Source organism: Dreissena polymorpha, chromosome 7 (assembly GCF_020536995.1).
Source record: "Dreissena polymorpha isolate Duluth1 chromosome 7, UMN_Dpol_1.0, whole genome shotgun sequence".
NCBI classification, from domain to species: Eukaryota; Metazoa; Mollusca; class Bivalvia; order Myida; family Dreissenidae; genus Dreissena; species Dreissena polymorpha.
Window position 1 is genome coordinate 74,529,768 of NC_068361.1, and position 25,521 is coordinate 74,555,288.

Genomic DNA, 25,521 nt, shown 5'->3' on the forward strand with positions numbered 1-25,521 from the left:
GACAGTTTATTAAGACTTATACATAAGTACATCGTCTTTAATGCATATAATTATAAATAAAGTAATGTCACGTATCCTTATACTATAGTAGGTAACCAAATCAATATAATGATGTATATATGTTAGTAAGTAAAATGACATTTCAGAACTAAATTCAATGAAATGACATTTCTAAACAAAATAAAAACAGAGATAAACAACGATTTTGACAAGGAGAAACATAATAATGTTAAAGGCAGTAAGGACAATGTATTACAAATACTATCAGTGACTGCATTATATATTCTCAGGAACAGCAAAAATGTTATTGTAAAAATAATCCCAATTATTCTATATTCTCAGGAACAGCAAATATCTTACTAGAGAAGTAATCCCAATTATTCTATATTCACAGGAACAGCAAAATCCATATTGAAAAAATAATCCCAATTATTGTACATTCCCAGGAACTAGAAGTAAGTTCTGCCCTCACTCTCAACAACCACCGAGACTATGTGTTTGGGGACAACTCTGACATTGTGGCAACAGACACCCAGAAGAACACGGTCTACATCCTTGCCAAGAAACATGGGGTGAGTGTGTGTGTGATGGTGTTTAAAAGATTTGTGGGATCTTGGTAACTTGAGTTGTTGTTCAGTGCAATCAGGGCTTGAGATAAAGTTTAACGCTAGTGTATACATATTGTGTCGTGTTCTGTGGAAGCTGGGCATAATGCATGTGCATAAAATGTCGTCCCAGATTAGCCTGTGCAGTTCGCACAGGCTAATCAGGGACGACACTTTCCGCCTAAACTTGATTTTTGGTAAGGAGGGACTTCCTTGAAACTAAAAATACCATATAAGCGGACTGCACAGGCTAATCTAGGACGACACTTTACGCACATTAATTAAGCGCAGTTTTATCAGAACAAGACGCATATACTTTCTGAGCTTCAGCCAGAATAAGGCTTTGAAATGTATTTACATCTATGATAAACATTATTAAGTATATACATTGCATGTAAATGTAGTGATATATGAGTGTTGAATTAAGTACATTAAAAAATAATTGCATGTCTATGTTATTTTCCAGTGATAAAAAGTGTTAAGTATTTAAATTTGCATGTTACATCAAAACGACCTCATTGCTAACGTGCACCCTTCCGTGATTAAAAAACATTCACTGTTTGGTTCTTTAGTGTAAATGATAACGTACACCGATCGGTGAATAAGGCAAGGTGATACAATTTACCGTCTGGTTTTTAGGGCAAAGTGAAAACATATAACCTTTCATGAATAATGCAAAGTTACAGTGTTCACCCTTTGGTGATTGCTTACGACCTTAAGTGAATAAGTCAGTTTTAACATACATCCTCTGGTGAATGATTCAAAGTGATAATGTACACCGTTGGTGATTGATTCAAAGTGATAATGTACACCGTTGTTGAATGATTGAAAGTGATAATGTACACCCTCTGTTGAATAATTCAAAGTGATAATGTACACCCTCTGGTGAATAATTCAAAGTGGTAATGTACACCCTCTGGTGAATAATTCAAAGTGATAATGTACACCCTCTGGTGAATAATTCAAAGTGATAATGTACACCCTCTGTTGAATAAAGCAAAATGAAAATGAAAATGAACACCCTTTGATATATAACTTGGCAAAGTGATAACACACATCTGTTGTTGAATGAGGCAAATTGATGCAGGGCCTTTAAGCTAACCTAGATGCCAATCAATCTCTACCTTTACATGCAGAGAAATAACTAAATGAGTAAATGTATGTCTGCAAAAACAGCTACAGGGGATTTTATTTGGAAAAATAAATGCCTTTATTTTAAAAGAAAGAGAAACTTTTTTTAAGATGGATTATGCGTCTGTGTTCTTACATAAGATTGGGCAATTGTATACAATAATGAATGTGTCTACATATCAAAACACCTGAGGATGATTTTGTCTAAGGTTTGTGTCAGAAAATCAAACCATCTTGCATATTTTAAGGACATAAATCATGTTTATGTACTACAATAGACATGCTTCAATATAAGAATGTAAAACCGACTGAGGTGATCTTTATTTCTTGATAAGAAATCTGGAGCAATTCAATCTCAGAGAACATCCTGCATAGTTTTTAGCATAGGTGCGTTTACGCACCTATGCTTATGGTATATACCACATTTCGAAAATCCACATCGGTCGGTTGCCCTTTATGAAGCCTTACCTGATCAAAAATCAGACGAAATATCTATTTAATTTAGTATATGGTCATTCTTACAAAAAAATTTTGGAAACGTTTTTCTAACGTTTTCTTCCAAGAATATTGCTGACACCGTTTTTAGTGAATTTTTCTAAGACCGTTTTATGTTAAAAAATCTTCTTATAACCTAAAACAAATTTCGTTCGTAAAACAATTCTATCTGCACTATAAATCTCAATCTCCTACGCAGTGGCCTCCCTTATACTAGAAGTTACTGACCGGGCGAAGCAAGGGAAGTAACTGCTGTGAGGAGTTTCTATAAAAATCTGCATTCAGAAATCTGTATTCATAACTCAATCTGTTGTGCACGTCTGCATCTAACGCTTACCACAAGTTTTACGACAAATTCTTGACGCAGACGAATAGGGTAGCGTCTATTTTCATTTGTGAAAAGAATAGTTCGATACAGATCTGTCCGTGCTTAAATTTTGAAAGGCTTGGGTAATTATTGTTCATAAGCGTTTCAAACACTGATGTAAATGGAAAGATTATCTATTTAAATAGTCGGTAATTGTTTGAAATTATTGATTTGAGAAATTTGCAGATGGCGATATCGAACTACATTATACCACGTGACGCCATTCTTCCCTGTATCTTGCACCTATGCTTTTAACGCCATCGGCGCTTTCGTTCTTCTTAGAGTTTCAAGTATTTTTGTGATAAGAAGTAGATTACATTTCATTCATTCACAAGTGCATATCAACTTGTTGTTTCAAGTGTATTTAATATGAGTTCTTTTAAATGATTTAGTTTCTTATTCTTATACATATTCATATAGTCTTTCAAAAATAATAAACAGTAATGCCTATAGTGTTTTCTTGGTTGCAAGCGTTCCTTTTTCTGAAAGCCCATGCAAGAAAATTCGAATGAAAAACAACTAGCAAAATGTTGAGTCAATTTGAACAATATTGATAACATCATTATTCTGTAAAGTTAATATTTATCATGAAGAGTTGTAACTCGATCCTTTAATGTTATCTAAATTCTTTATGGATTTTTGTTGGTCAGTCTGGCTGCAAACATTTAAACTTGCATGCAGTGTTCCTTTAATTATGTTACCTGAGCATGAAGTGCTCAAGGTGATCACCTTATATCCGGCGTCTATGGCTTTGCCATGTGCTGTGTGTGGTAAAGTTGTTCATTTTCTTATTCCTTTCTATAGGACACATTTTTCATCTAATCTTAATGAAATTTGGTTATCATGTTTATCTAGACAATATCTAGACTATGATTGAATCAAGGACCCATGAATTCAATGGAAGGTCACCAGGTCATATTGTCATAACTATGACCCAAACTTGATGAAACTTAATCAGAATGGTATACATAAATATCTAGCCTGAATTAAATTTGGGTCATGATCGTAAAAAAACTAGGTCACCAGGTCAAATCTAAGAAGACACATGTCAAATGTTTGTTGAGGCAATATTAATGACTTAATATTGATGAAACTGTCAGAATGTATCTTTACAATATGAATGCCATGTTTGAATCTTCGTGACTTTCAGTCAAATGGTGTCAAAACCTAGATAACCAGGTCAAGTATGCAATATTTGGTGTCTGTCAATTGAGGTGAACACTCAAGGGCCATAATGGCCTTCTTGTTATTGTTGAGTTATATCAGGTGTCTGGCTTCATGTGTTTTGTGTTGTTATCAATTTGCTTCAAACGACATCTCCTATATCCATAATCAGATTTAAATGAAACTTTACACAAATGATCCTAGGGTGACCCTCTTTCAAAGTTGTTGAAATTGTTCCAGTGTGCTGCATATGTTCCTGTGTATTACTAGAGTTAAAAGTAGTAAAAAGCATTAAAACATTTTCTCTGAATACACTTGGCTCAAAGGTTACATATTTGTTTGTTAACATTGTATAGCTCAAATTATGCATTTGATGTTGAAAATGGCCATGTCTAACGTAGCAAAATAATAAACAAAATCATCTATTAAACAACAGAGTTCTAATATTTGGCATAAAAAAAACTTATGGTGGTCTTCTACTTACATGTTGTTTTTCAAATCATCTAGGGTAAACTAATTATCTTTACTCTGGGGTTTACTTGTTTCCCATATAAATACATGTATATTTAGTGAACACTTAAATCTCCTCTGCAACTGCAAGGTTGAGAGGTTTGGTATTTTGGAATAAGATTGTAAGGCTGTCCTCATACCAAGTTTGTTCTGATCATGCCCCTGGGATTTAAGTTGGCCCTTTCCATTAGGTAACTTGTTTGCCTTTTATGTATATAGTGAAAACTCTAAAAATGAAAGGCTCTGATGTTTGGTATTTTCTGTAATCTTTATGTAAGATTGTATGGCCGTCCTCTGCAAAGTTCGTTCCAATCATGCACCAGGGGTCAAAATAGGCCTTGCCTTTGTGTCAGCTTGTTGTCCTTATATGTATAAAGATGAAATTTAAAAAAAAAATCTCTGAAACCTAAGTCCAAGAGGTTTAGTAGTTGTTATATAATGTTATACAGTGGTCTTCTTCCCAGTTTGTTCAAATCATGCTCCTTGGTGCAAAATTGGCCCCATCCTTGGGGTAACTTGTTTTCTGTACATGTATATAAGTGCAGTGCTCCAGCTAGGATTTGAAAAGGGCAGGGGGGGATTTTTTGTCTAAAGGGCACTTTGGACGCGCAGTATTTTGTCAAAAGGGCACTTTCGAGCATGTTAATTTATATGTTATTAATAATTGTATAAGATTGGGAAATTGTATACAATAATGAATATGTCTACATATCAAAACACCTGAGGATGATTTTGTCTAAGGTTTGTGTCAGAAAATCAAACCATCTTGCATATTTTAAGGACATAAATCATGTCTATGTACTACAATAGACATGCTTCAATATAAGAATGTAAAACCGACTGAGGTGATCTTTATTTCTTGATAAGAAATCTGGAGCAATTCAATCACAGAGAACATCCTGCAAAGTTTTTTTTCTTAGAGTTTTAAGTATTTTTGTGATAAGAAGTACATTACATTTCATTCATTCACAAGTGCATATCAACTTGTTGTTTCAAGTGTATTTAATATGAGTTCTTTTAAATGATTTAGTTTCTTATTCTTATACATATTCATATAGTCTTTCAAAAATAATTAACAGTAATGCCTATAGTGTTTTCTTGGTTGCAAGCGTTCCTTTTTCTGAAAGCCCATGCAAGAAAATTCGAATGAAAAACAACTAGCAAAATTTTGAGTCAATTTGAACAATATTGATAACATCATTATTCTGTAAAGTTAATATTTATCATGAAGAGTTGTAACTCGATCCTTTAATGTTATCTAAATTCTTTATGGATTTTTGTTGGTCAGTCTGGCTGCAAACATTTAAACTTGCATGCAGTGTTCCTTTAATTATGTTACCTGAGCATGAAGTGCTCAAGGTGATCACCTTATATCCAGCGTCTATGGCTTTGCCATGTGCTGTGTGTGGTAAAGTTGTTCATTTTCTTATTCCTTTCTATAGGACACATTTTTCATCTAATCTTAATGAAATTTGGTTATCATGTTTATCTAGACAATATCTAGACTATGATTGAATCAAGGACCCATGAATCCAATGGAAGGTCACCAGGTCATATTGTCATAACTATGACCCAAACTTGATGAAACTTAATCAGAATGGTATACATAAATATCTAGCCTGAATTTAATTTGGGTCATGATCGTAAAAAAACTAGGTCACCAGGTCAAATCTAAGAAGACACATGTCAAATGTTTGTTGAGGCAATATTAATGACTTAATATTGATGAAACTGTCAGAATGTATCTTTACAATATGAATGCCATGTTTGAATCTTGGTGACTTTCGGTCAAATGGTGTCAAAACCTAGATAACCAGGTAAAGTATGCAATATTTGGTGTCTGTCAATTGAGGTGAACACTCAAGGGCCATAATGGCCTTCTTGTTATTGTTGAGTTATATCAGGTGTCTGGCTTCATGTGTTTTGTGTTGTTATCAATTTGCTTCAAACGACATCTCCTCAATCCATAATCAGATTTTAATGAAACTTTACACAAATGATCCTAGGGTGACCCTCTTTCAAAGTTGTTGAAATTGTTTCAGTGTGCTGCATATGTTCTTGTGTATTACTAGAGTTAAAAGTAGTAAAAAGCATTAAAACGTTTTCTCTGAATACACTTGGCTCAAAGGTTACATATTTGTTTGTTAACATTGTATAGCTCAAATTATGCATTTGATGTTGAAAATGGCCATGTCTAACGTAGCAAAATAATAAACAAAATCATCTATTAAACAACAGAGTTCTAATATTTGGCATAAAAAAACTTATGGTGGTCTTCTACTTACATGTAGTTTTTCAAATCATATAGGGTAAAATAATTATCTTTACTCTGGGGTTTACTTGTTTCCCATATAACTACATGTGTATTTAGTGAACACTTAAGTCTCCTCTGCAGCTGCAAGGTCGAGAGGTTTGGTATTTTGGAATAAGATTGTAAGGCTGTCCTCATACCAAGTTTGTTCTGATCATGCCCCTGGGATTTAAGTTGGACCTTTCCATTAGGTAACTTGTTTGCCTTTTATGAATATAGGGAAAACTATAAAAATGAAAGGCTCTGATGTTTGGTATTTTCTGTAATCTTTATGTAAGATTGTATGGCCGTCCTCTGCAAAGTTCGTTTCAATCATGCACCAGGGGTCAAAATGGGCCTTGCCTTTGTGTCAGCTTGTTGTCCTTATATGTATAAAGATGAAAATTAAAAAAAAATCTCTGAAACCTAAGTCAAAGAGGTTTAGTAGTTGTTATATAATGTCATACAGTGGTCTTCTTCCCAGGTTGTTCATATCATGCTCCTCAGTTCAAAATTGGCCCCATCCTTGGGGTAACTTGTTTTCTGTACATGTATATAAGTGCAGTGCTCCAGCTAGAATTTGAAAAGGGCAGGTGGGTCTTTTGTCAAAAGGGCACTTTGGACGCGCAGTATTTTGTCAAAAGGGCACTTTCGAGCATGTTAATTTATATGTTATTAATAATTGTTAGAATAAATTATTTCCATCATCATTAAACAATTCAAGTTTAATGACTACAATGAGGAATAAATTAATTACAATGTATTTTGATAAGAGATTTATTAATCATCATAATATGTAAAAAAAAAAAATAATTAAGTGCAGGAGGGCCCTAGGAAGGCCAGTCAGAGGTTCGGGAGGGCAGGGCAGGGCGCCCTTCAATTTAGGCCTAGCTGGAGCACTGTATTTGAGATTTTGAGAAGGTCTTCCAAACTATAAATCTGCAAAAGTCTCTATATGTTGTCATATCCAATGGGACAGAATGTAAAAAACTAAACAGAAAACGATTGTAAATATATTCTCTGGAGCCGCAAGGCACATATGTTTGGCATTTGGTTCGAAGCATAACATATCTGTCATCTACCAAATTTATTCAAATCTTGACAATGTGATCAAAATTGTCGCTACCATGATGGTAACTTTGTTGCCTAATTGCATAAAGTGAGAAACATTTTCAGGTGCGCGATTCAGGAATTTCATGGCCCATTTGTTAAAAATTAAATTGTCCAAAGCCTACATACATGATAATTGAGCGGCCAGGACCAGCAGGAGAATCTCCATTTATAAGTAGCAATAATATTTTGTCCATCACTTTTCTGGTACATTCCATTTTGAGATGGTCTTCAAAACCAAAAAAAAATAAGTCAAATGATAACATTACTGAAAAGCAATATTTATTTTGATTAGCATGTAGCGAAAGATTAAACACATAATCACGCCAAAAACAACCACACTTTTGTGTTGTCTGTAGAGAATAAGAATACATATTATACGCTGGTTTCAACTTTCAGATAAAGAACATCGAGACATTTGCACTGATTTTGAGCAACCACTTCCTGTCAAAGTACCCCCATGTTGTTGCTACAAAGATCTCTGTGCAGGAGTATCCATGGAAACGAGTGCAGATGGTAACAGACTTTTGGCGCAGGTTTTTTTTTCCACTTTTTGGGAAGATAGCCCATGGCTTTGGAATTGGGAATTTTATCGGCATTTTCATGAAATTGGGAAAATAAATTCATTAGCCTTTTTTTCCACACGAAAAGTCCACTGATTAGGGAAATACTAAATTTGATTTAACTCTTTAAAATCATTCAAATTAAAAGAAAAAAATCATATAATACTTTGTTAGATGTAATTGAATTAAAATTGAGACAAAATACACATAAGGCTTCTTTCTAAAAAAAAAAAAAAAAAAAAAAAAAAAAAATTTATTTTATTTTTTTTGCAAATTGCTAATTTTTGCCACATTTTTGGAAAAAAGTATACTTTTTGGAATTGGGAACATAGCCGAATTTCGGCTATAAAATCGGGCCAAAAAAAAACCTGTGGCGCATCCTTAATTAATTCATGGGCCTGTATTCACCGATGAGTTCTAAGACTTAGGTCTAAGAAATTAAAGAATATGCAAGAATTGCTTTAATTTTGAATCAAACTTGGTTTTAACAACCTCTATCTACAATTTTATTCATTTTGAACATTTTGTTGATGGCATATATACTCACCAGTGGAAGCCTGTATATATTCAAACAGTGGACATATTTGTCTTGGTTCTAAGTCCATTCTTTATTCTTAAGTTTAAGAATGGGTTGGTGAATACGAGCGCTGGTATTGAAATCTTAGCAAAAAGAACTCACTGCAGTTTTGCTTCACATAGAAGATTCAATATGATTGATTTAAAAGTTTGCTGATGTTGGTTGACAAATCTCATTTTTAGCTCTGGGTTTTCGGAAAAAACCAAGGTATTGTCATAACCAGCTCGTCGTGTCGTCCGACGTCCACGTCGTGCTAAAACCTTAACATTTAGTAAAGGTTTTAAACATTGCCTCTGAAATCAAAGTGCTTCCACAAACAACTTTGAAACTTCATATGTAGATGCACCTTGATGAGTTCTACATGCCACACCCATTTTTGGGTCACAAGGTCAACAGTCAATGTCACTGTGAAAAAAAATCTGACAAGCTTTCATTTATTCAAAACTGCACCCGGGTACCCGAGCTTGGCACCCCTTATGCGGTGCTCTTGTCTCCTAAAGCAAATAGTTTTCTCATAATGTTAAAAAACCTTAACCACTTAAATACGTATTTTGACGCATTTGTAGTTCCTTATAAATTAAATTTAATTAAAGACCTTTCTTACTAGACTCAAGTTTTATAGGTATCATTTCCAACCCTTAAATACTGATGATCAGAAAACAGCTTAAAACCTGAACAGACTGCGAGATGCTCACAGGCTGTTCTGGTTTTATACTGTTTGCACAATAAATAAGTTGTAACAATCCGATTAAAGAAAATATAAGCACACAATTTATGTATACCCCCCATCCTTAAAAAATCGGAAAAGGTACTCATCTGTATTCGTCATAATTGTTACATGTAGAATTACTTATGTAATAGTTGAGGGTTAAACATTATCTGGCATATATCGTGTAAGAGACTCTTATTCATTGTTTTTTTTCACTATTTTGGGAATGGGCTTGGGTCCCCTTTGGATTGAGAAATATAGTGTCATTTTGACTAACATTTGGAAATTAATGCTGTTAATTTTTTATTTATAATGCTTACAACTACTTTAAAATTGATAATAAAAGTGATTGAAATCTATTTTCTGCGGTTCAACTCAAAGAGCTGGGTTTGGAGTTGCATGAAATTTTTAGACTAATTAAAAAAATATTATTATTTTAGGAAGTCTTTAGTTGGGATTTTTAAGGTCCCATTTGGGAAAAAATATATACTTTTTTTAAATTTTGAATGGGTCCCCCTATTGTACCCAAATTTGATCGAAAAAACAACACTCTTATATTTACAGGGTTGTCATAATGATTGTAAACAAAGGATTATTTTGGAAAAGTAACCGGGATCAAGGGGGGCCGCCTAGGCCCCCGTGTAGGTCAAGGGCAAGGCCCTGGTAGGGAGGTCAGGTGGGCGAAGCCCCCCGACCGAAAACGAATTCTAGACATTTTAGGGACAACATATTGCTATTCTCAGAGCATAAAAAGTTAAAATGAGGTCTAAAAAGAATAGACAATTTTAAGATTTTCACATTTTTAGTATACTGTACGATGTAAAAACATATTATATTGATAGATCTTTGTATGTTCCAATTTCATCCATTACCCGATAATCCAGTATTATAACGATTTCTTTTTTGCCAAACCAAATTACGCTCAATTTTGACTATGAAGGTCGTCCCCCATTTAACGCAAGTGCATATACAAATTGAATTGTGGGATTGGGGAATTCCCATTAAACATCTGTGAATCACGTGGCGCGATTTGAGAGCATTGAGAACCGTTTATATTTAGTAATTACGACAAGTCAACCACTCAATCTAAAATGTTACATGTACGGTACCTCCTCTCAGAAAAGTATGCGAAAGTGAAAGTGAATTTCTGAGAATTAAAACGCGCCTTTCTTTAAATTTTACCGAGTACTTTTCATTCCGGATCGTGATATATATAACTTGTCAGGTCATACATGCATGTAGAATATATGTATGCATAGTTTGGCAATCTCAAAACACGTTATTTACCTACTTATTACATTATGTGTTATGACCATTTGTATAACAAAATGCATTATTTAATTGAAGTATTTTCAAATGCGTATAATTAAATGTGTTATCCGAAATCATTTTCAGATTTCATTATTCATGGAAAATTAAGAAAATTCTAGCAACAGAGACACATTTCTCGTGTTTTTCATGTACAGATGAAAATCATGCCAAAGTTAGACTTCATATATAACATCACGTCATTCTTCCTTGGGGAAAGCGTGGACTTTTATATTTAGATGCTGAATAACATCTTCGTAGCGCAGAGGTCGCCAATATCTTTTATTTTGGTAGAACATCGAAGAGCATTTTTTAATATGTGGAAACCTTTTCTCTAACTAAAAAAACTATTTAATTACGCTCTACAGTGCAAAATTCGTTGAAATACTGTCAGTAATAATCTGTGAAATGTACAGCTATTTGATACAATTTCACGTAGGGTCGGCGTGTATTCGGCTGCCTGAGCGCTGATTGGTTGACTTGCATACCTAGAAGAATTTGATTGACAGCTCGAAAAATCAATATTGGCCACTCGCTGAGAAATTCATTGAAAACATGTACTCTTTGGCGGAGTTAATGGACTGACTGAATGACCGGGCGTGGCTCTACAAGGTTACAATATACCAAAAGATTTCCTACACAAATTCAATGTAAAAGCAATAACTTCAACAAAAAATAAAGTCAAACTTTTGCGCATAGAGACCCCCATAACCATACCTTTTCTTAAAGAGCATTCCAAGCCGCAATGATTTAGACAATAAAAAAGGGGGGTCATGCGTTTTGCAAGAAAGAACTCGATGCGAATCACCGGTCACTGTTTTACAGCCATCAATTTACCGGGTTCGTACCAGTGGATGAGGGTTTCCCGCCATCTGTCAAAGTCTCATGTAGTCTTTAACCTTCAAGCAAATGAGTGAATTTCTGTTAAACATCAATGTTTTCCCTACCACATGCACAAAGAAACATTCTAAAATAAAGTCATGGCAAGTGCCCACACAGAAAATTGTGTCTTCTTATAAATGATGTTCAGGTTTTTTAAGAGTATAGCATTGCACTCCCAAAAGATTTAGTATATTGTAACCTACAATAGACCGTTCCATAATTTAGTAATTACCCAATTATCTCCCCTGAATACTCTCCGCGTCCGCCATTACACTACTGCCAAACAACCGGTAACATATATAAGAGAGCACCGATTACTCGACGGGTGAATTTCTTTCTTTTTGTAAAACTTTTTTGTTTGTCATGCAAATTGTATGAAATAAAGTTTTTCTGCTAGAGGAGATGTTAAGCTAGTGTTATAACAGAAAAATGTTTGAAAAACGTGCATTTTTTAGTTATTTGTCTAGGAAAGTAAACACGTTGACAAATTAAAAAAAACATTTAATTAAACTAAATGCAATATGTATCATTTGATTATATGCATCAATCTTAAAATCGCGTAATCCTTTGCATTCCAATGTTGAATTGCCCGTTTGTTCTGCATAATCCGATTATCTCGTTTTGATCAGATATTATCCAGACTTAACTAACAACATGGCGTCATCCCGGGGTGTCATAAACCACACTGGGTGGCAGATGACAGTCTGGTCATTAAACACAATTGATGATGCCACCATGTCTTCTCTTTCTGGTAGTATTAAAGGCCCGGTCACACCGCCAGAACTATGCTGGAGCGTTCCTTGAACGGTATGAAGAGGGGCCGAATTTTGGCAACGCTCGTCACCGCGCACAAAATGGGGAAAAAATCGACAACACGGGCGTTGCCAAAGTGGCGCACCGCTGAAGCCAGCGTTGGTTTAGCGTTGGTTTAACGGTATCGAGCGGTAGCGAGCTTTGGTTTAGCGGTGACGCGAGCGTTGATAGAGCGGCGTTCTTCGCATGCGCGCGTCGGCTCGGCGGGTGTTTAAAGTTTGTATTGCGGCAAACCGCTTCTGACTACTGAACTAAACGGCTCGCTTTGATAGACGTTCTGATAATTTTTGATAGAAGTCAATAGTTGAAGTTCATCATGCCACGTAGACAAAAGAAGTGGAAAGCTGGAGATGGAGAGGCAGCATTCTGTAGAACTATGAGCCAGAGTTAGGAGGAGCTTTACAGGCCACGTGCTTGCCATCGATGGCACCAACTGTGTGGGGAAACTTCCATCTCTGGTACCATTTGTCAGCCAGGTCTCTCCATCCTTGTTCAGTTGTTGGGCAAAACAACAATTCATCTGTGTACTCCTCAATGATGACCTTTACCACTTCTCTAACTACCACCCTGATGGTGTTGTGGGGAACCCTCCAGGCGTATTGCATGTTTCTGTAGGTGTTACCAGAGGCCAGGTGCCGTAGGGTGATTGCCACTTTGAGACCAGGTTCCAGGCTTGGTCGGTAATTTGGTGTCTTGTTTGGTCAATCGGTGGGTCAGCCTCTGTACAACTTCATCAAACATGGCTGGTGGCATCCTCCTAAAGTGATGAAAGGCTCGTGGATCCTCATTCCTCAGCTCCACCTTCAGCTTGTTATACAGTCCATGTTCAGGCCTTCTCAGTATCCACTTTCTGACCCACACAACTCTGTCTCTCCTTCTTCTGTCTCTTCTCCTTCCGTCAACAGCTTGTTGCAATCTGAGGAGGTTCTGATTCTGCTGCTGGACTAGTGCACCAATCACAACAAGTCTCACATCATCCATGGTAGAAAACTTTTACTGTAACTGAGCAAATTAAAATGAGGTCTACACTCAACGGTAGCCCGATTTTAAATGGACTCCTGACTCATTTCTCCCCGTATTTATAGCCAAATTCTGGTACCGCTCCAACACCTCAATACCAACGCCAAACCAAAGTTCATCACTGCAATGGATCGCTACTTCAACGCCCGACACCGTTCCAGCAATTCCGTGTCTGTTTGAAAAACGCTTACAACCGCTCCACCAAAGTTTGTGCAACGTTTAATCACCGCCCGGGCAAAGCTTGCGAAGCAGCGGTTGTCCAGCATTCAAGATTTCTGCGTTGGCCTTGCGGACCCAATCGTCCACGAACTTGCGTCTAGCGGTGCCAAATTTTGACTGTGCGTTGGTAGAACGGTGGTGAACTTTGTCAGAGCGGAAAATTGCCCGCTCCTCACCGCTCGCAATATTTTGTGCAGCTCAAAACTTTCTGAGCGGTAGGAGGAACCATCAGCGGTGACCAAGCGTATACGGCGTTGCCTTAACGGTGGCCAACTTCTGTTTAACGGTCGTGAACGGTAGCGAGCGGTGATGATTGTTTTTCACCGCTACAGGAACGCTCAAGCAAAGTTCTGGCGGTGTGACCGGGCCTTAAGCAGTCATTTGGTTTAATATTTTACCCCCGACATACTTAACAGTTGCGTTCATTAGATATGTTACATATTGTACAAATTAAAAGTTATGTCCAATATAGAATATCAGAAATTGTACACCGTAAAGATACTAGCCCGTTTAATCCCTGGTTTAATTTATACAAAAAAGTATTTGATAAGTTTAAAATTTACCTAAAAACATAACATTTAACGTTTTTAGCGGGTATCGGTTAATTAAAACTACGTCATTTCGTATGAAGATTTAATGTTACGGCAATGCACGAACGACATCATAAAAACAAGAAATTACATTTGACACGAACGGGGGTAAATTATGTTTAAAAAAATATTAATATAGATATATGTGTGTGAAAATGTTAGATATTTGCCACTCATACTCACTAGTAACGATTTTTCAATATACATGAATACACAGTTCAAATTGCATCATGTAAAGTTGTGTTTTTCAGTTGTATGTTAATATTCCTCAATAGCGTCATTCTCTGTACAAAACCCATCAAATTAAAATTACATGTAAATTCTGTCATGCACTTCGCTTTTAATAGGGCTTTGTAGTACGTTTATTTTCAATGCACCCCTTACACTTTCTATTACTCACGTGTTTATCACACTAACGTACTCATGCCATTCATAATTATATTTTTATAATTAGATGTATTACTATTGTAATTTATTGAAGCTTTTCTGCAAAAAATATTACGGCTTATGCATAGAGCTCTTTGTTGTGTCAAATTGTTGGCCTTACAGTCTTCAGATAATCTTTAATTTGATGCTTATGCCGCGTTTTTAAAGTTGCAAATAAATGTATTAATAAATTCGTTTGGCGCTTAATAATATATTTTTGAAATATTATTTAGGTGTTTTTTCGGAGTTTTTTTGTGTGGATTAATTGACTAAACATTTGGTGTCGTTATCCATATGTTTTGCGTTACTTCAAAGACCTATAAAATACATTTTTTAGTATTTTTTAGCTTTATAGCTGTTAAATGATTCACAGATGCAAATATAGATATATCACATAGATCACATTCTCTTCATCTTCCAAATAATCACATAAAATATCGTCAAGATCAATATCACTCTCTCATGATAAAAAGCTCGTTTTTTAACGTGACAAAATTCCATCTAAAAAAAATTAAATATAAATCCAAACCACAATTTGTTATCTTTGATATCAGTTAGAACAAGAAAAATAATGGAAGGCGTATAAAAAATATCATACCGTACTTAATATAATATGTTATGATTTTGGAAAGTAGATTTTTACCAAATGAGACCAATTACAAACAATTAGCGGTAATTAATTGCGCGAGAATCTTTAATAAGTATTAATTAAAATATAAATTGCTTGATGTTGCGGCTATTAACATCAACACAACAATACATGCGTGAATTGTTTGTGAAACGTTAAAAGTAAAAAGTCTAATCAAAGACATAGTATGAGCGACTGAACCGGCAAATTTTCGCCGATGATTACCACTTGATTACAGATATAAAAAAGCAAATACACGAAAGCATTTTAAACATTTTATTTGTAACAATCAATCTCAACTTCAAACAATCATTTAAACAACAAAAATGTGATAATCGCCTCACATTAATTCATTAAGTAATTTATTTATCTGACAACGGTTAAGCGGGTATTCTCTACGTCTTTGGCTTTTGGAATCGCAGACTCGCACCAGTTAGCAACAGTGTAATGGCGGACAATCACGTGACTGACAATATGGCGGCGGTCAATTTATTGATTATGGAACGGTCTATAGCACGGTTATTCCTCCTCAATTATTGTCGGTTTGCATGATCAAAACTTCCAATCGCAATGTTAAATATTCGGGAAAAACAACCGATTTTCTGGCGATTTTAACCGATGAATTCGATCGGCAATCGGTTAATAATGACAACCCTGATTTATCAACTTTGAACAAATATTTATTTGATAAGAAAAGCAAGCATATTGTGTATGTAATAACTAAATTTGTAGACATGAAACTTGAGTCTCTGGTTAAAAACTATTGCATTTTTTTAGCTCACCTGAGCGATAGCTCGAGGTGAGCTATTGTGATCAATCAGCGTCCGTCCGTCCGTCCGTCTGTCTGTCTGTAAACAATTTGTAAACATCTTCTTCTACTAAACCATTGAGCCAATTTCAACTAAATTTCATGTGGAGCATCCCTAGGTCATGGGACAAAAGAATTGTTAAAAAAAATTTGATCGCATAACCAAGATGGCCGCCATGACCATATATGGTAAAAACCTTAAAAAATCTTCTTGTCAGAAACCGCTCATCAGATTTTCAAAAAATTTCACAGGGATGACCTTTGAAGGCTCCCCTGAAAAAGTTGTTCAAAGAAATTTGATTCGTCAAAAAACATGGCCGCAGGAGCTCGTTGAACTTTGCATGTTTATTCGTTTTTGCCTATTTTGTGAAAACTTTAAAAAATCTTCCACATTTTTTGTCCGATCCTTTCCAAATTTGCACAGTGTCTTTATATCAATGAAGACACGAACCCTACAAAAAATGAGCATTATTGGTCCATGAAGAACAGAATTACCTCCCCTTGAATTGAGAAAATGGTGTTTATGCAATAAAGTCCAAATTTTTCATCCAATTCTTTCCAAACTTGTAAGGATTTAGCATGGTTCAAACAAGGGAAACAACTACGGTTTATGCATGTTCTTTTTATTACAGATTTGCCTCCCTTTAATTCATTCGAAATCTCATTTTACAGCAGAGATTCCAAATCTGACCTGTAAATGAGCCCCATATTTACTGCCAGTGCTAGGTTACCTTTTCCCATTTGATCATTCTTAAGTATTGGTCTTGTAATGCTGCTACTGCTTCTGCTACTGCTACTATTACTACTACTACTACTACTACTACTACTACTACTACTACTACTACTACTACTACTACTTCTACTACTACTACTACTACTACTACTACTACTACTACTACTTCTACTACTACTACCACTACTACTACTACTACTACAACTACTACTACTACTACTACTACTACTACTACTACTACTACTACTACTAGTACTACTACTACCACCACTACCACCACCACAACCACCACCACCACCACCTTCTACTACTACTGCCACTACTACTACTACTTTTACCACTACTACTACTACTACTACTACTACTACTACCACTACTACTACTACTACTACTACTACTACTACTACTACTACTACTACTACTACTACTACTACTACTACAACTACTACTACTTCTACTACTACTACTACTACTACTACTACTACTACTACTACTACTACTACTACTACTACAACTACTACTACTACTGCTACTACTACAACTACTATTACTACTACTTCTACTACTACTACTACTACTACTACTACTACTACTACTACTACTACTACTACTACAACTACTACTACACCACCACCACCACCACCACCACCATTCACAGTGACAAACAAGAGGGCCATGATGGCCCTGAATCGCTCACCTGACTCATTAAGATCAGATTAAAACTATGACCTCTATTGTCTACACAATGTTTTTCTATGATTTGACCTAGTGACCTAGTTCCTGACTCTAGATGACCCAAATACAATCCCAATCCAGATTTCATCAAGATAAACATTCTGACCACAGTTCATAAATATTGGATGAAAACTGTGATCTCTATTGTCAACACAAGGTTTTTCTATTTATTTGACCTAGATTTTTACCCCAGATGACCCAAATACAATCCCACCCAGATTTCATCAAGAATTCTGACCAAATTTCATAAAGGTTGGATGAAAACTGTGATCTTTAATGTCTACACAAGGTTTTTCTATTATTTGACCTAGTGACCTAGTTTTTGACCCCAGATGACCCAAATAAAATCCCCACCCAGATTTCATCAAGATAAACATTCTGACCAAATTTCATAAAGATTGGATGAAAACTGTGACCTCTATTGTCTACAGAAGGTTGTTCTATTATTTGACCTAGTGACCTTGTTTTTGACCCCAGATGACCCAAATACAATCCCAAACCGGATTTCATCAAGATAAACATTTTGACCAAATTTCATCAAGATTGGATGCAAACTGTGACCTCTACTGTCTACACAAACAAATTGTTGACGGACGGACGCACGTAGACACGCAGGCACGCACAACAGACGCCGGACATCACACGATCACATAAGCTCACCGTGTCACTTCATGACAGGTGACCTAAAAATATGTGTCGGAGATAAACATGAACAGTTGTGGTTAAAATCCCATAGAAACAAGGGCTGTTTGTAGCACATGCATGCCCCCCTATATGGGCTTTAAGTTGTAGTAGCAGCCATTGTGTGAATACGTTTGTTGTCACTGTGAATGGTGGTGGTGGTGGTTGTGGTGGTGGTGGTGGCATAGTAGTAGTAGTAATAGTAGTAGTAGTAGTAGTAGTAGTAGTAGTAGTAGTAGTAGTAGTAGTAGTAGTAGTAATAGTAGTTGTTGTAGTAGTAGTAGTAGTAGTAGTAGTAGTAGTAGTAGTAGAAGTAGTAGTAGTAGTAGTAGTAGTAGTAGAAGAAGTAGTAGTAGTAGTAGTAGTAGTAGTAGTAGTAGTAGTAGTAGTAGTAGTAGTGGTAGTAGTAGTAGTAGTAGTAGTAGTAATGGTAAAAGTAGTAGTAGTAGTGGCAGTAGTAGTAGAAGGTGGTGGTGGTGGTGGTGGTGGTGTTGGTGGTGGTGGTGGTGGTGGTGGTGGTGGTGGTGGTGGTGGTGGTGGTGGTGGTGGTGGTGGTGGTGGTGGTGATGGTGGTGGTGGTGGTGGTGGCAGTAGTGGTAGTAGTACTAGTAGAAGTAGTAGAAGTAGTAGTAGTAGTAGTAGTAGTAGTAGTAGTAGTAGTAGTGGTAGTAGTAGTAGAAGTAGAAGTAGTAGTAGTAGTAGAAGAAGTAGTAGTAGTAGTAGTAGTAGTAGTAGTAGTAGTAGTAGTAGTAGTAGTAGTAGTAGTAGTAATAGTAGCAGTAGCAGTAGCAGAATGATCAAATGTGAAAAGGTAACCTAGCACTGGCAGTAAATATGGGGCTTATTTACAGGTCAGATTTGGAATCTCTGCTGTAAAATGAGATTTTGAATGAATTAAAGGGAGGCAATTCTGTAATAAAAAGAACATGCATAAACTGTAGTTGTTTACCTTGTTTGAACCATGCTAAATCCTTACAAGTTTGGAAAGAATTGGATGAAAATTTTTGACTTTATTGCATAAACACCATTTTCTCAATTCAAGGGGAGGTAATTCTGTACTTCATGGACCAATAATGCTCATTTTTTGTAGGGTTTGTGTCCTCATTGATATAAAGACACTGTGCAAATTTGGAAAGAATCGGACAAAAAATATGGAAGATTTTTTTAAGTTTTCACAAAATAGGCAAAAACGAATAAACATGCAAAGTTCAACGAGCTCCTGCGGCCATGTTTTTTGACGAATCAAATTTCTTTGAACAACTTTTTCAGGGGAGCCTTCAAAGGTCATCCCTGTGAAATTTTTTGAAAATCTGATGAGCGGTTTCTGACAAGAAGATTTTTTAAGGTTTTTACCATATATGGTCATGGCGGCCATCTTGGTTATGCGATCAATTTTTTTTTAACAATTCTTTTGTCCCATGACCTAGGGATGCTCCACATGAAATTTAGTTGAAATTGGCTCAATGGTTTAGTAGAAGAAGATGTTTACAAATTGTTTACAGACAGACAGACGGACGGACGCCGGACGCTGAGTGATCACAATAGCTCACCTCGAGCTATCGCTCAGGTGAGCTAAAAACGTATTCACACAATGGCTGCTACTACAACTTATAGCCCATATAGGGTGGCATGCATGTTTTACAAACAGCTCTTGTTTCTATGGGATTTTAACCACAACTGTTCATGTTTATCTCCGACACATATTTTAAGGTCACCTGTCATGAAGTGACACGGTGAGCTTATGTGATCATGTGATGTCCGGGGTCCGTTGTGCCTGCCTGCGTGTGTCCGTCCGTCAACAATTTGTGTAGACAGCAGAGGTCACAGTTTGCATCCAATCTTGATGAAATTTGGTCAAAATGTTTATCTTGATGAAATCGGGTTTGGGATTGTATTTGGGTCATCTGGGGTCAAAAACAAGGTCACTAGGTCAAATAAAACAACAACCTTCTGTAGACAATAGAGGTCACAGTTTTCATCCAATCTTTATGAAATTTGGTCAGAATGTTTATCTTGATGAAATCTGGGTTGGGATTTTATTTGGGTCATGTGGGGTCAAAAACTAGGTCACTAGGTCAAATAATAGAAAAACCTTGTGTAGACATTAGAGATCACAGTTTTCATCCAACCTTTATCAGGTTTTTTTTTGGCCCGATTTTATAGCCAAAATTCGGCTATGTTTCCAATCCCAAAAAGTATACTCTTTTCCCAAAATGTGGCAAAAAATTCCCAATTTCCAAAAAAAAAAAAAAAAAAAAATTTTTTTATTTTTTTTTTAGAAAAAAGTCTAATGCATATTTTATCTCAATTTCAATTCAATTACATCTAACAAAGTATTATATGATTTTGTTCTTTTAATTTGAATGATTATAAAGAGTTATATCAAATTTAGTATTTCCCTAATCAGTGGACTTTTCATGTGGAAAAAAAGGCTAATGAATTATTTTCCCAATTTCATGAAAATGCCGATAAAATTCCCAATTCCAAAGCCATGGGCTATCTTCCCAAAAAGTGGAAAAAAAAACCTGTTTATGAAATTTGGTCAGAATTCTTGATGAAATCTGGGTGGGATTGTATTTGGGTCATCTGGGGTAAAAATCTAGGTCAAATAAATAGAAAAACCTTGTGTTGACAATAGAGGTCACAGTTTTCATCCAATATTTATGAACTGTGGTCAGAATGTTTATCTTGATGAAATCTGGATTGGGATTGTATTTGGGTCATCTAGAGTCAGGAACTAGGTCACTAGGTCAAATCATAGAAAAACATTGTGTAGACAATAGAGGTCATAGTTTTCATCTGATCTTAATGAGTCAGGTGAGCGATTCAGGGCCATCATGGCCCTCTTGTTTAGCACTTTCAATCACTGATATCAGATATGAATTTCCAGCATCTAAATCAAGGGACACAATCAAGCAATGTTCTAATTATTCTCATTAACCTTTATATTTTCCTCTGCAGGATGGACAGCCTCACAATCATGCGTTCCAGTATATTGCAGACTGCACCCGCGTGTGTGAGGTCAACCAGAAGAGAAATGGTGAACATATATGAGTCTCTTTCTGTGAAAAGGGGGTTCGTTGCATGTTTGTTAAGTGTCATCCCAGATTAGCCTGTGCAGTCCACACAGGCTAATCAGGTACAACACTTTCCGCCTAAATTGGATTTTTATCAAGAACAGTCCTCCTTCAAACCAAACATACAATAAAAGTGGAAAGTTTTGTCCCTGATAAGTCTGTGCAAACTGCACAGGCTAATCTGGGACGACACTGTATGCACATACATTAAGCCCCCTTTTCCCAGAGTGAGCCTCAAACTTATTGCATGGTTGTATCATAGAATGCTTAATAAATGTCACCTTGGGTTGAACATTTTTATTAGGGGGATGGGTATTTTCTAAAAATCAAATTAATGGAATAATTATGTATTTCAATATGAGAAAAACATATTACAAGTAATTCCACTGTGACAATAAGCATGTATTTGTTTTACTTAATAGTTTTGACTTTTTGAAAGTTACTCGCATGAATAATGTTTACAATATAACATATTTAAGTAGTACTTCTTTAAAAGAAATTTTGAATTACGTCCCTAGTAGGCATATAGCATTCACACTGTAGGTCTGCCTATCCATCAGTTCATCCAGCATTCTGCTTTCCATGGTTTTTTACACAATGCTTTCACAAAGGGAGCTCATTTTGGAATGTACGTTAACCTAAATGACCTAAAGATTAAGTGTGAGTTGTGATCCTGTCAATTGACTTTTGGCAAAGTTATGGGCCTTGGACCTAGAAATTTTCTCTATAATAACCATTTTTGGAGTTTTTTTACGCAAAACTTGCAGTTATTGAGCTGATTTTTTGGTATTTTAGTCAATCTTCATGTTCTACAGATGAATGGTGAGTTTCGTTACAGTCCATTGATTTTTGACTAAGTTATGGGCCTTTAACTTGGACATTTTCTCTAACATACCGTTTTCCAGAGTTTTTTTTTGAAACGCTTTCAGATATTTTGCTGATCTAATTTCTTTGGTGTGTAAGTCTACTTTCATGACTTACAGAATAAGTGTCAATTTTTTTCCAGTCCATTGATTTTTGGATAGGTTAAAGGCCTTGAACATTGCTTTATAATAACCGTATTTGGAAGGTTTTTAACAGAAGCTTTCAGACATGTAACTAATTTTTTTACTTAAATTTTTTCTCTAAAATAGCTTCTGTTTGGCTTCAAATTACAGGAAGGGGCATTTTGTTTCACAAAAACATGTCTTGTTTTATTTTTAGTGAGTTTACAATTGTTATTGAATGCTCACAGTATGTTAACTGCAAAATTGCATGATCTTTCTCAAAACAAATGTATGGTGCAGACATTTCTACGATTAACATAATTGGAGCCTTGAGCGGAGGGTTATTTATATCATATAGAATTATGACGCCTATTCAACAGGTTTGCATTCAACTGAACTCTTTATCTTCTTTTTTCAGAGAAGCCAGTTGTGATGTCTGGAATTCGTGACCTTCGTGTTTTGAAGACCACTCAGTCAGCGTTCAAGAATTTTCATCAGGACGAGTATAGAACGCTTCCAGACACGGACGACCGCGTGTTCTCCACGGTGGTAACGGCCTCTTGGTGGTACAACACAGCATCCGGATTCTGTTTCGATAAGGCCTGGTATGCTCAGCAATTTTTTTGCTCAATTGGAAAAAGTACTGTTAACGTACCTATTGGGAAAAATTAGTGCGAACAACTCTGAATTTTTTGTAATCTTCAGATGTGGCATTATGGGTCTTTTACATAGCTTGGTATTAAAATGTTCAGTTTCAGTGCTTTTTTTTTGTTCACTTGCAAATAATGCTTTATTCTAACAAAATTTACATAATTTTCCTAACTTTATTAACTGTTTATACGGCAATTAAGAATTTTGTAGTTTTTCCTGAATTGGGAAAGTACCATTTACTGGTACTTTATAAAGAAGGAAAAAAATCGCTAATGGTAGTATAAGAAATGCTTGCAAACAATAAAAAATTGTAAATTACTTATAATAGGGTCTGAAGAAGAGTGTAACCATGGTATAACCAGTACTTGGGGTCTTAAGAAGGATATCTTGAGAGCAAGTTGGGATTGAATCCGTCCTATATGCTCACCTTACCCTATACATCAATAACACATCAGTTTTGTTTTGTAATGTTTATATCAGGGAGACAGTAAAGGCCACTATAATGGAGAAGTTTGCTGGACCAGCAGACAAGGGGGTCTTCTCAGCCTCTGTGCAGCATACGCTGTACATCTCGAGCCAGGCAGCTTTATCCAGAATACCTCAGGTTTGTATTGCATGAACTTTGCTGTCCAGCCAGGCAGCTTTAGCCAGAATACCACAGGTTTGTATTGCATGAACTTTGCTCTCCAGCCAGGCAGCTTTAGCCAGGATACCTCGGGTTTGTATTGCATGAACTTTGCTATCTGGCAAGGCAGCTTTAGATAGAATACCTCAGGTTTGTATTGCTGTACATCTCAAGCCAGGCAGCTTTAGCCAGAATACCTCAGGTTTGTATCGCTGTCAATCTCAAGCCAGGCAGCATTAGCCAGAATACCTCAGGTTTGTATCGCTGTACATCTCGAGTCAGGCAGCTTTTGCCAGAATACCTCAGGTTTGTATCGCTGTACATCTTGAGCCAGGCAGCTTAAGCCAGAATACCTCAGGTTTGTTTTGCATGAACTTTGCTGTCCAGCCAGGCAGCTTTAGCCAGAATACCACAGGCTTATATTGCATGAACTTTTCTATCTGGCAAGGCAGCTTTAGCCAGAATACCTCAGGTTTGTATTGCTGTACATCTCGAGCCAGGCAGCTTTAGCAAGAATGCCTCAGGTTTGTATTGCTGTACATCTCGAGCCAGGCAGCTTTAGCCAGAATACCTCAGGCTTGTATTGCATGAACTTTGCTATCTGGCAAGGCAGCTTTAGCCAGAATACCTCAGGTTTGTATTGCATGAACTTTGCTCTCCAGCAAGGCAGCTTTACCCAGAATACCTCAGGTTTGTATTGCATGAATTTTGCTGTCCAACAAGGAAGCTTTAGCCAGAATACCTCAGGTTTGTATTACATGAATTTTGCTACCTGGCGAGGCAGCTTTAGCCAGAATACCTCAGGATTGTTTTGCATGAACTTTGCTCTCAGGCAAGGCAGCTTTAGCCAGAATTCCTCAGGTTTGTATTGCATGAACTTTTGCTCTCCAGCCAGGCAGCTTTAGCCAGAATACCTCAGGTTTGTATTGCATGAATTTTGCTCTCCAGCCAGGCAGCTTTAGCCAGAATACCTCAGGTTCGTATTGCATGAACTTTGCTCTCCATCCAGGCAGCTTTAGCCAGAATACCTCAGGCTTGTATTGCATGAACTTTGCTATCTGGCAAGGCAGCTTTAGCCAGAATACCTCAGGTTTGTATTGCATGAACTTTGCTCTCCAGCCATGCAACTTTAGCCAGATTACCTCAGGTTTGTATTGCATGAACTTTGCTGTCTGGCAAGACAGCTTTAGCAAGAATACCTCAGGTTTGTATTGCTGTACATCTCAAGCCAGGCAGCTTTAGCCAGAATACCTCAGGTTTGTATCGCTGTCAATCTCAAGCCAGGCAGCATTAGCCAGAATACCTCAGGTTTGTATCGCTGTACATCTCGAGTCAGGCAGCTTTTGCCAGAATACCTCAGGTTTGTATCGCTGTACATCTTGAGCCAGGCAGCTTAAGCCAGAATACCTCAGGTTTGTTTTGCATGAACTTTGCTGTCCAGCCAGGCAGCTTTAGCCAGAATACCACAGGCTTATATTGCATGAACTTTTCTATCTGGCAAGGCAGCTTTAGCCAGAATACCTCAGGTTTGTATTGCTGTACATCTCGAGCCAGGCAGCTTTAGCAAGAATGCCTCAGGTTTGTATTGCTGTACATCTCGAGCCAGGCAGCTTTAGCCAGAATACCTCAGGCTTGTATTGCATGAACTTTGCTATCTGGCAAGGCAGCTTTAGCCAGAATACCTCAGGTTTGTATTGCATGAACTTTGCTCTCCAGCAAGGCAGCTTTACCCAGAATACCTCAGGTTTGTATTGCATGAATTTTGCTGTCCAACAAGGAAGCTTTAGCCAGAATACCTCAGGTTTGTATTACATGAAT

General features: G+C 36.6%; 1 protein-coding gene across 3 annotated transcripts in view; it reads left to right on the forward strand.

The window, feature by feature from the left end:
• The window catches only part of LOC127837492 (uricase-like), a 70,962-nt gene that overhangs the window by 32,554 nt on the left and 12,887 nt on the right, over positions 1-25,521 (forward strand). For all 3 annotated transcript variants that reach the window (XM_052364626.1, XM_052364625.1, XM_052364624.1), the window contains 5 exons: positions 447-572; positions 8,072-8,188; positions 21,326-21,404; positions 22,846-23,032; positions 23,559-23,682. In XM_052364626.1, coding sequence (XP_052220586.1) covers positions 447-572; positions 8,072-8,188; positions 21,326-21,404; positions 22,846-23,032; positions 23,559-23,682 — 633 coding nt within the window. The remainder of the gene's footprint in view (positions 1-446; positions 573-8,071; positions 8,189-21,325; positions 21,405-22,845; positions 23,033-23,558; positions 23,683-25,521) is intronic.